At 26.4% G+C, this 15933-nt stretch overlaps 1 protein-coding gene across 1 annotated transcript in view; it reads right to left on the reverse strand.

Moving 5' to 3' along the window:
- Window positions 1-3390, reverse strand: part of LOC112591211 (protein Skeletor, isoforms B/C) — a 33518-nt gene extending 30128 nt beyond the window's left edge. The window contains exon 1 of the mRNA XM_025334961.1: window positions 3166-3390. Coding sequence (XP_025190746.1) covers window positions 3166-3277 — 112 coding nt within the window. The 5' untranslated portion in view covers window positions 3278-3390. The remainder of the gene's footprint in view (window positions 1-3165) is intronic.
- Window positions 3391-15933: the final 12543 nt, after the last annotated feature.

Consider the following 15933-nt stretch of genomic DNA (forward strand, 5'->3'; position numbering starts at 1 on the left):
TGTAAATACATACACCAGACAATGGCAAACTTTTAGTTTTCCAAGTGAATTCTAAACTATGGTCAAGTCGTTTTGGTCACATCAAAGGTCCTACTTAACTGCGAGAATCACTCGTATACAATGTATATATTATGAATTTTGGAGGATGACGTGGTAATGAATAGAAGGAACACGATGGAATACGTGGTTACGTACCTACATAAAGTTTTCGAACACCGAACGAAACCTCTGACGGTGCAGGCGCACAGTGGTATACGCGTATTAATTTATATAGTTTTCACTAGCGTTCCAGCGATCTTCTATTTAATTAAATCGTGTATGCAATGCAGTGTCGATGAACGCACCGAAGCAATTAGTTACACTAGTATAACTTGCTGTCTCTCGAAATCTCAACTCCTCCCCAATCATCGTCGCTCGAGTTCGTATCGTCTTAATTTGTCAATATGATAGTGTGTTATAGTCGTATCGAACACATAATATACTCCTCATTACTCGTAAATTGTTCGGCTTTTGACATTAATATCATTACAGTTTGTGATTTATGTGAATAGTTATTAATTTATTATTGTGATATAGCTTCATGTACGATATACGGTATCATTATATTTCGTAATTTACTTACAACAAGATTTCTCATCTATAGAGATCAAATTCTATTAGTGCGCATATTTAGCTTATATCGTATATATGTATAATAAAATAAATTCTTCTTGGTGAGTTTATGTAACTGGGCCTGCCATGGTTTCACTACTATTTGATAAAAAATTATCCTAAAAGAACCTTTATGATAATTTATTTTCTAGCCACCTGAGAGAGACACTGTTAATACCATATCTGAGTATATAAATGAAATGCACTAACGACTGGTCTGAGTCTTCTGTCGTTATATATTCTTCATTTGTATGTCATCCTCTTGTCCCATGATAGCCATTTTAATTGTCGGCCATATAGTGTAGCCTAATGCCTGACTAATTCACCAAACTATAATTATACTCATATATACATGTAAGAGTTTTAAATGTACATTTTATAATGCGGTAATTTTCGCAGTAAATTTGACTTCGTGTAGTACCTTATATTTTACAATGTGTATTAACAAGTTTCTGAGTGTATAATATAATATATACCTATTGCCCAAGAATATTTTATGTATTATAAACATTTATCATACATGCATGTATAATTTGATCTTTTAAGTCAAGTTTAACATGGCTGTAGTGTGAAGGAGTGTCACCGCCCCGGTCGTAGTTTATATCGGTGATTAGTCTTTGATTAGAATTAGAGTATGATAGTGCTGACGATGGTAGTTATAGTGAAAGGCAGCAAATGTGGAAAAGTAAAATCATATTTTATTGCCAACTAACTTGAGCAATAATAATCACGATGACCTCCGTGGTGTTAACAAAAATAAAAACAAATATGCGATTTCAGCGTCAGGAACAATGGGACCGTTAATAATCATCAAGTAAGACATGTCCCTATAGACATAAAGGGTCAACAACGATCAGTTATTTCAAAATGTGGTTTTGCTAGCACTCATATATTTGTGTACTTAATCAGAACGACGGAAATGATTAGTATGATGAGAGTGGCTGGCTGACTAAGTAATATGGGTGTTATTAATTTTTTATGGATAGTTTATTAATAATTTTTAGTTTTTATATATCTATTGTCTTATATTATTATTCTTAATTTTATTTTAGTTTATGATCATATGATTACTTAAATTAATTAAACGAGTGACACCATAAAATGTGTATTAACTTGAATTGGTTTAATCAATATTATTTAGTATGTTAATCGGTATAAAAATTTAGGTAATTGGTCCAACCCTTTGAATTAGTTTTGTCTTGTTGTAGAGAATATTGTTGGTTCATAGAATCTTGTTTAATTATATACTTAAACGCTCTTAACACGGTTGTAGTTTTCTCGTATCAACGATAATAATAATTGGGCCGAACGAATGGGGAAACCATGGGGTTTTGTCTCTATCCGGACGCTGAATTTCAATGAAGAGGTGAAAACCATCCAAGAAAATAAAAAAGAAAAAAATTATTTACTTGAGCTGAATACGCGCGTGACTTTATACCGGTAAATCCGTGTCGTCGTCATTGTTATATTTTTTTTTTACCATAGGTATTTTGTATATATTATAATGGACAGGAATAGATTGGTGGACAATGTGTTGGCATAACACAATAAGTGAATAATATGTTAAAAGACACCTATCCAACGTGTAATTTTCATATGATAGGCAGCATAATTTTCTAAAATTTCCTAATTTATGTATTTACCTATATAATTAATTATTTACGAACAAATATAAGACGGTTCAAATAAAAGGAAAAACAAATATTTTATGTAATAGATTAAACTTTGTTTCTGAGAATGTGTTTGAGTCATGTTATGTATATTATAATGGTATTATATTGTCAAATCAAATACTAAAAAAACAATTTATAAAAACATAATATTAATATCTGATGCAGGTTGATAGATGGTTTTCATCAGTCGATGTAAAGACTAAGCGTATAGAATATTTATCAAAAAGTATGATTTAAAGTATAAAAATATATTAAACTCCTTGTACCATGATTAAAAATAGATATATTTATATTATAATAGAAGGGGAAAAAAATAAAACACTTTTTGATAAAAGTGTCACAGCTTAAACGTGCCCTTTTTTGCAATTTTCTTGGACGTGTTTATTAATTTTATAAATTTAAGTAATTTTCTCTTCAAAAGAAACCTTTTTAATACTTTACGACTATTGTGTTGAAAATATAATACGTTTATTTGAAAAAGCCCCCTGCCGGGTTTTAAAGAAATTATTATTTACGCATTTACACCTTTAAAATCAATAATATGTTTGTTATTTGTACTTAATATGTTAGGTTTGAAGGAACTCGTGTCAAATAATGATAATTAATAGTAATAATACATCGAGCGGAAATTCATCGAACGGGACACATTCATATTATAACGGTGGCGATATCATTATTCAATTATACACATCATAAACATAAGCGAATGTCACTGTAACTATTACGAAGTTAAATCGTTCACGCGTGTACAGCCGTGTATTAGCCTATTGTTATAACTTATAAGCAAGCTAACGGAATAACGTAACGTATACCGCCGAATGCGACGGAAAACGAGACTTACCGGAAATCAGACAGAGCAATGCGACGAGCATCTGCAGCCCTGGACGATGATTGCGATGGTCGCGATGACGGCTGTGGCGGACCACGGTAGACGCTACGTCGGAACTACGCATCGTGCTGCTTTGCGCGCGCGTTTCAACAGGTGAACGTGTGCGACACGAGTGAGCACCAGAACTCGAAGTCGCGCGGTCGTCTCGGGAGCCAGCCTGTCGCGGTGGTTGTGGAAAAGACGCGGCGTCGACGGCCCCATTGGACGACCGGCGGGCCCGGTTGCCGTGCCGTCCTCGAGTTTCCCCACCAACGACGGCGGTGGCAGCGAAGAAACAGCGCCGGCGGCAGCGACGTTTGCAGCAGCAGCAGTCGAGGTGCGTTGGTACCTATGTCATGAATATTTTAATCTTGTGCATTATTGCTTGCGTCGGAATAATACCTATCACCCGACGATTGGCATCACGAACATTTATTTATCTACGAGGGAAGATATCGAAACTATCCACCCGTACACGACATTATGATCTGCCTGTTTATGGTTTTTTTTTTTTTTTTATCTTCGCATTTTTTTCATTCCATACAACAATGTTGAATACGTCTTGTTACCTATATAATATGGCGATTTTAAAATGATAATTTATCACGATGAAATACTAAATTAAAATCAAAATATTATTATATTATTTATTAAATAATGGTAGTTAAATATATAAAGATATTTTCACACCATTTTTCAAAAAAAATATTCTCCCTTTAAGTCTTTTGGAGCGATTGCCTCAAGAAAAATATGTCTATGATTCCACTGCTAGTACTTATATAATTCTTCGTCATTAAGTGTCAACAAAGACGATAATAATATTATTATTTTTATGATATCGCTAATGGGCTATCACTATTGTTTAATACAAATAATAATAATGTCGTATTGAAAGTAACATGTGTATTACTTTAGTTTTATATTACCCGCTCACGTCATAATGTTAGCCGTAAGGTTTTTCTATAAGAAACTATTATGTTATTTAGAACTCGGAAATAATTAAAAATGTATAATAATGTTTGATGTTTATCATGTAATGTATATATAATTAAAATGATTTAAATAACGGATAAACATTGTTTTTTAAATTTTTCATATTTTTGAACTGTGTTTAAATAATTTCTAAAATATACGTTTAGATTATTTTCATGTTATCGTTATTATCTTCAAAATATTTCACAAAGTACTTTAGAATTTTAAATAAGCCATCAATAACAATTTTAAGTACTTAGGTGATAATAATAATAATGATTAATAAATGTGTAAGTCTATAGAATAATGCATATAAATGTCATAGTATTATAATGATTTTTGTCCATTATATCAAGTATATTTTAGATAATGATTAATTTTTTTACGATAAAAACAAAATGTATTTAGGTACGTAGTGGTATTAGTGGTATCTAGTAATTTGTATTAAAAAGAGCATCGTTATGGTGAAGTTGAAATACGCATTCAAATTGTAAGTTATGTCTTGTCAACACATTTAATACACGTAAGACGTGACACAATGCAGCGTGAAAAACCCTTAAGTCCCTAATGTGTCATGGTCATTGACTACCAAATAATAGAAGATAGTAAAAATATGTGCCAACAGCTGTTTAACAATATTCAAGTATTAACCATGAACTAAGTTTGTAGTGGTAATAATAGGCTGTTCGAATATTCCTACATAACAATTAACAACATCGTTTTTTTTTATAAAAAAAAAAAAAATCCCGAAAATTCGAGACCATTTCTCCTGCGCTGCGACGAATTGCGTCTAGTATTTAATGGTGTAAAAAGGTATAATACTAATTGCCTCTTGGGTTTTTCTTGAGCACTTCTGAATTGCGTTCCAATTACTTGTGATATATAAAATGTTTAAAGGCGAAATTATTGGTTATTATCAAATATTTTAGTATTATCAAAATTTAGTATAAATTATTACGTTTAACCTTTGATAATTATCTTGTGTGTTATATTATTATGTAGACAGACACAATAATTGTTGTAGTGCAGTGTTAATGGTTCACTACTTTATGCGTATTCCTTTTTTAAAACCAAGTTTTTAACTTTGATTATGGCGAATTAGCGAAGGTATAAGAAATTATTTTTTATTGACCCAAGTTTAGAACATAAAATTGATAGTGATACTTGTTAATGTTAAAATATTTTTAAGATTACCGTTTCTCTATCCTGACGAAATGATCTACTGTTTCACAAACGATTTATTATCTATTAAATCGTTAGATGAAACAATAGATATATTCACTAATCATATATTAGAAACATATATACTGTTGCAGTGGTGCGCAACCTGGGGGTCTCCAATTAAATGAAAAATTTATATCTTACATTCTTACATAATGTTGGTAGAAGAAGAGGGGGGGTCGTATTATCAAAATAAATAATTTTGGATTAAAGAAGGTTGCATATCATCGTACTATTGGAATCTAATTTCCTATTTTATTATGTGCATATTACTCGGTTACTTCTTTGCGAACTACTAATAATTGCGATTATTTTCATTCTAAGTTCAACGCGACGTTTTAAAATGCTCATCCAAGCATTTTTCAATTTATTGATTCTCTGAATAGATTACAATTTATTAATTATACAACAAAAATAAATAAATAGAGCACTCAATTAAACAATTTTATAATTGCTCAAATTAATAAAGAACAATTTTTTAGACAAGCAATGACAGATTTTTAACCAAAAACATGTAGTAGATTTGAATTCATAAAACAGTTATTTTCTAAATTGTTACCGATATAATTATTTATTAATTACAATTATAAAATATTATATACAAAAATATAATAATAATATAAAAAGCAAAAATAATATTTCTAACTTATCTGTAGTAGTAATTATTACTATAAAAAAAAAAAAAAAAAATACATATAATCTTAATTCTGTATAAAAATGGGAAGGGAAATAAATATTGATTAGATTTTATAACTTGCAGGGCACAATTGGTACGATTCAAAAAAATAAAAGGAACGCACAATAGGTACCTATGCTGCTTATTCCAGATTATAAGAGAAACATAAAAACTATAAATAAATAAATGTCAATTCTAACGATATTTTAAAATTATGTTTTATCATAATAATAATAATAATTATTATTATGATTACTTTTTGTTTTGGTCATAAGACATCACCCATTTGCACAAAAAAAAAAAAAATTCGTTTTAAATACAGCCCATTTGCGCCAAATTAACCTAATATAACTATAATAAATAAATACATTTTTTTCTCAAACAAAAATTAATATAGGTTTATTTAAATTACAGTAAATTGTATGAATTTTTAAAATAATAATAACAAAAATTCTTTCAAACAATAAAAAATAGTTACTAACTTTATTTTCAAAATTTTTAGAAGATGTATATGCTAAAATATTCTTATGGTCATTTTCTACAACCATTTTTTCCCTCTTGTGCTTATTATAAACTCCATTCTTATAATTTATAATTCAGATATTAATTAGTTTAACGTAATTACATTTATATAAACAAGGATAATATGTAAAATAAAATAATAAAATCACACTGAAATTGTTCTTTTGACGAATGACGAAACGATTAACGAAGTAACTAAGTTGTTAACATAATAAAACTGATATAAAACTTTTCTTTATCTTTCTACGCAATAATTTACAAAGCTTTAAAATGTATAGACTAGATTTATCAAAATAATGTTATTATTTGTTACAGATATGACGAGTTTTTTAATTAACCAATAAACCAATAAACCAATTCGATAATGTAAAATTTTTACGCAGGTAAATTTGGCGCAAATAGACTATACCCAAAACAAATTAATTTTTTTGGCGCAAATGGGTAACTCCCGGTTATACGTATGTGTGTGTATGTTTGTGGAGAGGGGGCTAAACCCCTTAACCGAGTAACTAAATAAATCATTACCGCTTCACAAAATCAATTTTTTTATGAAACAGAAATATTGCATAAATAATTACATTGTATCATATCGGCTTTGGTTTGGATTGGATTTTTGATATGGCTACTCCTAAGTGTTTTTGCTTAACTTTATTGTTTTATTAACTTTGAATTACTGTAATATGGTAATACTACCTTTCGAATGGGTCTATTATAGAATTTCGACGTCACATCGATACTGTAAGATGTTACACTTTTTAAAACGATACTGAAGATAATAATTCAATGTACGTAATCACAATTACTCGATTTATCTGGCACGGAATTATTTCATCCATTGCCGCATTATAATTGTCAATTACTATTTTTCAAACTGACAACCTTTCGAAAACACATATACATATTATTCGTTCACATAATCGCATTGCATCCGAATACTTGGTTTTCGAACACGTGACCTGCAAGTTATTCATTTGTTACCGATCGATTTAAATGTTCCGTAATGTTATATTCAGCTGTATTATAAACGTGAATAATTTGAAATAGATGGATAATATAATACGTGTACGACTGTATATGATGTATCACGTTGAAATCGCACGGTTCTTCCAGACGATCACGAACAAAGATAATTCATAGATGTATTTACTAATCTTAATGCGTAAAGATGTCAGTTAGATAATCTTAGTTTGCCATAGCTTGCGGATACAAAGCGTATCATTCTTTGGTTACGAAAAGCCAACTGATGAATATTTGTTCCTACAAACGATCAATCGTGGAAGAACTATTGCATTAGATACATTTTTTCCAGAGAAATTTTCGTGTCGAAATCGATATTATTTTAAAACGTATACCTATAAATATTATTGTTTAAACCATTGTTCTTTATTGTTTTATAACCGATTATAGTATATACTATATAGAATTATTTAAAGAATTATTATTTGAGTTTCTAAAATACACTTATAACATATATGTATACTAAAATGTGATTGTAATAAAACTTCAAATTTAAAAATACATTTAATACGTACATTTTTTTTCGATAATTAAAAATTCAATGAAAGATATAAATTTTTAAAACTTTAAAATCATAATATTATCAAATATTTAAAGATATTATTTAAAAATATTTAAATTATGGTAGTGGTTATTATAATTATGAAGTCCAAATTAAATTGTTACAAAAAATTAAGTAATATAGATATAGCATTCTATAACCATTTGTCCCGAGTTTTAATAAATAATTTAATTCATCAAATTCAGGTTACTACAGCCGTAAGTAAAAATACTATTTTTTAAATATCCAAAAGTGATTAAAAATACATTGATAATATTGTAAAACTAGTTGTTTTTGTTCTAAACAATTTTTTTCATGAATTAATATTTGAAAATTTTCCATATTAAAATATTGATGAATTCACATAAATATGCTTTATAATTGAATGATTTGAATAAATAAAGAATAATTTATCAGGCATTTATGTACTTGTCTGTACGTATAAATTATTTATGTTATTTTATCGTGTAAAACGATGAATTTATTATGATTGAAGGTATATTATTTTTCTCATCTGTTTTAATTGGGAAACAGCGTTGAATTGTTGAAGTTATGTTTAAACAATTCTGAAATAATTAAGTTAGATTTAACTTACTTCATAAACATTGAATATATTTAATGATTAAGTAATTTTTATCATTCTAATATATTTATTAACAATATAAAACATAAATATATTAAATTGTATACACTAAAGATTACTTAGTAATTATGGTATCTATATCAAAAACAAATAATAAGTACCTAATTGAAAAGAACAAAAAAAAAACATTGAAAATTTCTTATGCCTATTAACTCAAAACAATTTTGAAAATTTTATCGTATAATAAAAATGATGATATGAAAATTTTGCGGAAATAACAAATATCTTTTGTTTTTTTTTTTAAAAAAAAATACAATAAAATATTAAAAATTGTTTGGGAAGAAATCATTATTTTTTAGGTTAATATCGAATATTGTAGACATTTGAACTTGAAATGCTCTTGAAAAATAAATTTACCTTCCAAAAGATTAATTTTTTTTTCATTAATAGGTTAAAAAACTAATAAAGAACTTTATATCTTTATATTAATATTTTAAATGTTTGATTTAAGAACGTATCTTTTCATGAATTTCTAATTAAAAAATAATTCATTTATTTTTGCAATTTTTACAAATTTTGTCGAAATCTTAGTTTTATACATTTATAAAAAAAAACATTTTGACTTTAGATTTTTAACTTTATTTTAATTATGCAAATAACAACTTATGAGATGCTCTGTATTTAATTTTTAAGAATTTCTACTTAGCAAATAATTTTTAATAAATTTATTTTATATAGAAAAGAAAAAAAACTTCTGATGCCTATAAATAACATAAAAATATTATTTTAAATAGAAAACGATCACATAAATATTTGGCAAACATTAAGTTTTTTGGTTTTTTGTTTGTCGAATAGTATCAATAAAATAAAATCTATTTTGTCGGAAGTACCTATAATTTGTGCAAAAATATCCATTTTTCCTTAATTTTTTGCTTATTCTAACGGTATTATAATTTTTTAAGTTTGACCTCTTAGATAAAATTATATACTGAAAACTGCACCTATTTTTGAAAATTAAAGCATTTATCGACAACTTATCGTGTCATCCATGAAAAAAATAAAAACACATCACTGTAAAATCAATACATTCATTGATTCTCTCAGAATCTAAAATAGAAATAAATATTATATTTTATGGGATTATTATAGTTTACTAAACTATAATATTATTATTTTCGTATAAAATATTATTGTAATATTTTTATTTTAGTTATTATGATTTATATTTTTTTTTATTATTTTTTATTTAAAACTCGCTCAATCTTGTTTATCTTAAATTATTAATTATTAATTATCAATAGGTTTTTAATTTTATTTTAAGATTAATTTTCTTGAAATGCCATTTATAGTTTTCGGGAGCTGGTTCATTATTGTATAATATGGAAATTAAGCTATATACATATTTCTGTTCAGTTCTATAGAGTTTACCGCATAATTGATTGTGGGTAATGAATTAATATCAATGGTTATAGGGTAGTAATCTATTGTCAATATTGTTTTATTTATTGTGATACCACGGGTAATTGATAGGCAATAAAATATATTTAGTACGATATTGTAAGCTTATTATATTAGATGCCTAATATTTATATTAAATATGTTAAATAAATATATTTTAACATACATGTATAGTTTAAACACAAAAGGTTAAAATAATCTATTTGCATCCGATTAGAAATTATTTCAAAACTATTATTGTTGAATTTAAATAATTAATAGTTACATTAATTTATAGTTATGTACAATCTACTAATATGACATATTTAGATTAAGAGAAAAGAAAATATTTTTTTTTCGATATGTGAACCTATCCATATAATATTAATAAATGTTCAACTTACCATTGTCGATTAGTTCTTTATAGATTATTGAAATACCTACGTATAAAACATAATAAATAATATGTATACTTAGCTAAGGCTAGAGGTAATTTTATAAAATTCATTATATTTGAAGTAAAGTACTTATGTCGTAGTTTTAATGAAAAATATGATTAGAGTTAATAAAAGATGGTAACAAAGTATTATAAATATAATGTTTAAACATGTCACACATATAATTTTACAACAGTTTATTTTTACCATATTTTTTGTGATATACCTAATATGTTTTGATTATTCGGAAAAATGTAAGTAATTTAAAAAAAATGTAAATAATAAACTACATGATTTATCTAACCTTTTCGGTTTATTGTATACTAGATGTTAGGTATATCGTATACTACTTATAAAAAATTTAAATAAAAAATAAAATTGTTAACAAAAAGTTTTTGTTATAATATCAATTATTCATTCTTAGGTTAGGTTATAATGACGGATAAGAAAGAACAATGATTATAGTTAAGATTTTAGTTTGTAGGATGAAAATAATGACATAATAAGTACGTATTGTTTTGGCAATGACTGATGATGCTCTAACTTTATCACTTTGTTCATATTATTAGACAGTGATTTGAATAATTTGTAATAATAGTAATATTAATAAAATATCGTGAACTTATTTCTTTAGTCATTTATTTTTTTAATTATTATGAAAGTTAAAATTTAACATCCAGTATTCACACATATTGAATGAATAGATTTCACTTGAATTTAATTAAATTTGATTATGTTGTATTGTGTATATATACTATATACATTTTATTCTAAATAAAGTTTATTCTTTGCGTATCTAGTGGATAGGTAGTGATTATTAGAGTAGATCTACGAAGTTAACATTGTATTACTCGTTGATTGGCCATTAAATAGAATAGAATAATTAAAGAAATATTAACTTCTCTTTTTTTGGATTTATTTTAGTGTTATTTAAATTGTTATTTAGAAAAAAAAAAGTAAAAATGATGTAATAAAAAAGCCTAGTTTTCAATTAGCTTCAAAATTATTAATTATTAAATTATGATCAATTTCTTTAGATAATCAAGTGTAGATAAATAAAAAAGGTAAACCTAAATATATACAATTACGAGTTAAATAAATGATTTATAAATGTATTTCACATAAAAGTAGTATAATGATGTACATATGAAAAATATATATGCACATATTATTATGTTTATCATATGTATTATTCATTCATTATATTTTTATTTATATCATGTAAACTGTTTTTTTAACACTTCTCTATTTCTCTATATTTCATTGCATAAAACTTTAGTTTTGTATGTTTCCTTAATACTATTAAAAAAAATCATTAAGCTAATATTTAATCTGGATAATATGGGATATCCTATACATTTTTATTGCTATTGATCATTTTGATAATGTAGATGTTCCAATCATTATTTATTACTTTATTCATTATTTTTGAAATATTGTTTATTCCTATTCGATTAAACACAATGAACATTTACAAAATTATGCGTAGGTGTATTTTGTTAACAATTAGCGAATACCACAAATAATGGGTAGAGTATCATGTTTTCGTAATAATCATTGACATAATCATCCGATAGTCATAATTCATAAAATTGTATTAGTTAGCAATATATTGTTCGTACACAGACCACACACTTTACCAGTAATGAAACTTAATTAATAAAATCATTATGATGTATACTTCCCTGGACAATTTATAATGTATATGTTACAATTGTAACAATGCAGTAAAATATTATATCCAAGTTATTGCGATATATTAATAATATGTATTTCTTAATGTTCGTTCAATCGTTCCTCAGATAAACAATGTACCTACTGTTAAAAAAATATATTCTTTATTTTCTTCAATGATTACATTCAAAACTATTAATAATTCTATCTGCCGAACAAATAATTATTAATGTATATATATTAATATATAATACAAAGTGGACCATATAATTTGTAATATATGGTATTGTACAAGTAAAATATTTTATACTATTGTGTTTATGCTGTCTTAAAAATATAAAATCACTAAGAATAGTTTTTTTTTAAATTCACTCAAACTACATAACTTATGACCTGACCATAGTATATATGGTAGGAGGTAGAACTAAAAACCCATTTAAAATTTACGGTAAGAGTAGTATACATTAGTCCCTACGACTTGAAATAAGGTGGTGTTGGAATTTATTTCACGGTGTCCAGCACGGTTCAACGACTACAAACGGTTATGATAATATTAAGTAACAACCACTTAATACAAGAATAATGGTACACGCATTCGAATAAAAGCAGAGGTGATACCATGGTTTAACAATTTCAGGAGTTTAATTTTTAATTCAGGTGACCGACGCACTGTAGTCCGGCATGATCGGTTTGCGTTGTTTTGATAGATTCTATTATTATTTATTAATATATATTTTATATTAATGCATAGAAAAGTTCATCAATTTTTAACTTGTGGTAGTGTAAAAAAATAGTTTTAAATGTATTTAAAAAAAATAATTAAAATTTATCTATATATTTTAATGAAGTATCTTCCCACTGAGAGATTCTTTTAATCCGTAAATTTTGTTCGTATACTATTGTATCAATTATTATCACTTAAGCTTACTGTTATTACTGTATTAGATTGCTTAATAAATAATTATGTTAAAAAGTCTGTCTATGAAAGATCGTTAGAACTGGAATTTATTTTAGGTACTTTTTGGTTGGTAGGTATACGTTTATATTTACAAAATGACGATTGAATATTTTTTAAATCGATCGAAAATATACATCCCAACGGAATTCAGCATTTATGTATACCATATTTTTATTTTTATATTTTCAATTTTGTACAAAATTATAAAAAAAAGTAACTGAAGTACAAAAAATTCAAATACTTAACAGATATATAATATGTATAATACGCTATTATACAACGGGAAACGACATATACGACCGAGTGAGCCGGTAGTTAAGTAGGTACCTACTAAAATAGTAGTATAGCATAAATTAAATAATCCTTTATTTAATCCGCGATAATAGCAGTACTAGTAGTATTATAAACATAGGTATGTTATACTTAGTCAGTGGTAACTGGCAGTAGTGCGAGTGGATAGCAGATCATTCTAACGCAACGGGCTAGGGAGCATTGAATAATTCAACGCGATCTCGCATGCCAGTGTAATGTATAATATATATATTCTATATAATATACGCATAAACGCGTAAACGCATACGCGTATATATTTATATATATATACTACAATATCGTCATGGAGAGGTTTAGGGCGAGGCGGGCGATGGCCCGAGCGCGCGCGGCTATGAATTTTCCATTTATAATGTCATTTCTTTTCGACTTGGGAACCGCGTGTATAATACATACAGTTTCAAAATGCCCTCATCAATTAAACGCCACTGTGTGTTTAGTGGGCATTAGTGTGCGTGTATATGTATTATTATTCGAAAAGGTTTTCGTTGTTAAGTCCCTCGTCATAGTCGTCAGATGAGAGTAGGTACGTTTCTATAATCCTAGTACTCCTATATCCAAATTAAAAAGGATAAGAATTGTGTTAGAAATGTTTCTTATCTCACACGTGTATACATATGAGAAAGTCATTCGTTATTTCGAAAACCTTTTGCATCCCCCCGGTATACGCATGTTTTAAAGTTGCTACCCAGTTAATCACAGCCATTGTATAAAGCAGTGGTTACGAAACTATGGCCCACTATTATTTAATATCTGGCCTGCAAAAGTATTCTACATTACAACACTTATTTGCTTACTTATACCTAAAAATTCTGATAACTTTGAATAGTTTAAGGAAAATTTTTTTTTTTATGGCTCGCGGTAAAAAAAAGTTTGACCACCACTGGTCAAAAGCCTATATTAGGTATAGTTATAAAATTATAGTCCGCTGACCATCGTCAAGCCTATTTGAGTAACGAATATTAATGAACTATGAAATATACTATATAGTTAATATTATATAATGTACCTATGTCCTATAGGATGTAATATACCATAAAGTATTAATGTAGTATTAACGTACAGTTAAGAATACATGTTTATTCGATTTACTATATTGTTATATTTTTAAATGTATCAAGTTATCACTTAAATTAATTTTAAATATTGTTTGTTAATTTATATAATGATATAACTAAAATGCTTTTACTTTAATGTCATCAAATAAAATATCTCATGTAAAGATTGAAAGGTTGAAAGCCAAAACGGAAAAGTAAAGGTTACCTGGGGTCTGGTGCATTGAACATTAGATACTAGTATTAATATACATTATATGCTATACCTTGAACATACTAAAAATATTTATCTATATTCTATATATATAATGTAAGTATGACAGGTATGTGTATTAAATAAAATATCTATAGTATCAACTATCAAAGTATTAAACAAGAAAAATAACATTTACTTGATATTTAAGTTCATTGTTAACTATATATTTATTTAACTAATATATGTTAAAATGTATAGCATTTAATTATTTTATGATAAACGCAAAGTGTAATAATATGGTGTATGCAAGTATAATTTTTTAGAGTAAAATTAAACAAACCAATAACTAATTTATTGTTACTCGTTAGTATTGTTATACATTCAAAAATTAATGCCAAATTCTAACAGTAAAGAGGGAATAGTCTTATTTAATTATGTTAATTAGAAATATAATTTATGTTTTTAACAGATTATAAATTAAAAATAGATTTAATATTATAATTGTTAAAAAAATATTTAAGTATATTGAATTAGAATAAAAAAAATATATACTTATTGCAACCCACATAAATTATTTATACCTATTTAATTGCATAATTATTAATAATACATTCAAATGCGACAAGTTGATAAATAAATAATAATTATCTTATTTGGAACATTTCTCAGTAAATAGATTTTGATTGTAGTAATTTAAAAGTCATTTTGAATAATTATTTATATTGCCAATTGGTTTTATTTGAACAATTACGGTTAGACTGTTTTTTTAGAGGCAATATAAAATACGTTTTTAGATGAAAATTGAGTCATTTTTCATTATAATACGTATAAAAACCTTTTTATTCTTGAAGTAATATAATTAATGTTTGTTACGTGTACGTTTTTACGTACCTATGTTCTACAAACAATGTAAGTGTATATTATTTAATTTGTGTTCTGAAAAATTCTTTTGAATTTTGAATTTTTAAGTTATATATATTTTATATTTTTTTTTTTATATTTTATTTTAGTGATACCTATGAAGTTCTTGATTTTGTTATGACATTTTTTGGAAGACATAAAGTGAATTAAAAAAGTCGTAGTTACAGAAAGTTGAAATTTCAATTAATAATAAATAACGTG

Source organism: Melanaphis sacchari, unplaced genomic scaffold (genome assembly GCF_002803265.2).
Source record: "Melanaphis sacchari strain LSU unplaced genomic scaffold, SCAv2.0 Contig0_pilon_pilon, whole genome shotgun sequence".
Lineage (NCBI taxonomy): Eukaryota > Metazoa > Arthropoda > Insecta > Hemiptera > Aphididae > Melanaphis > Melanaphis sacchari.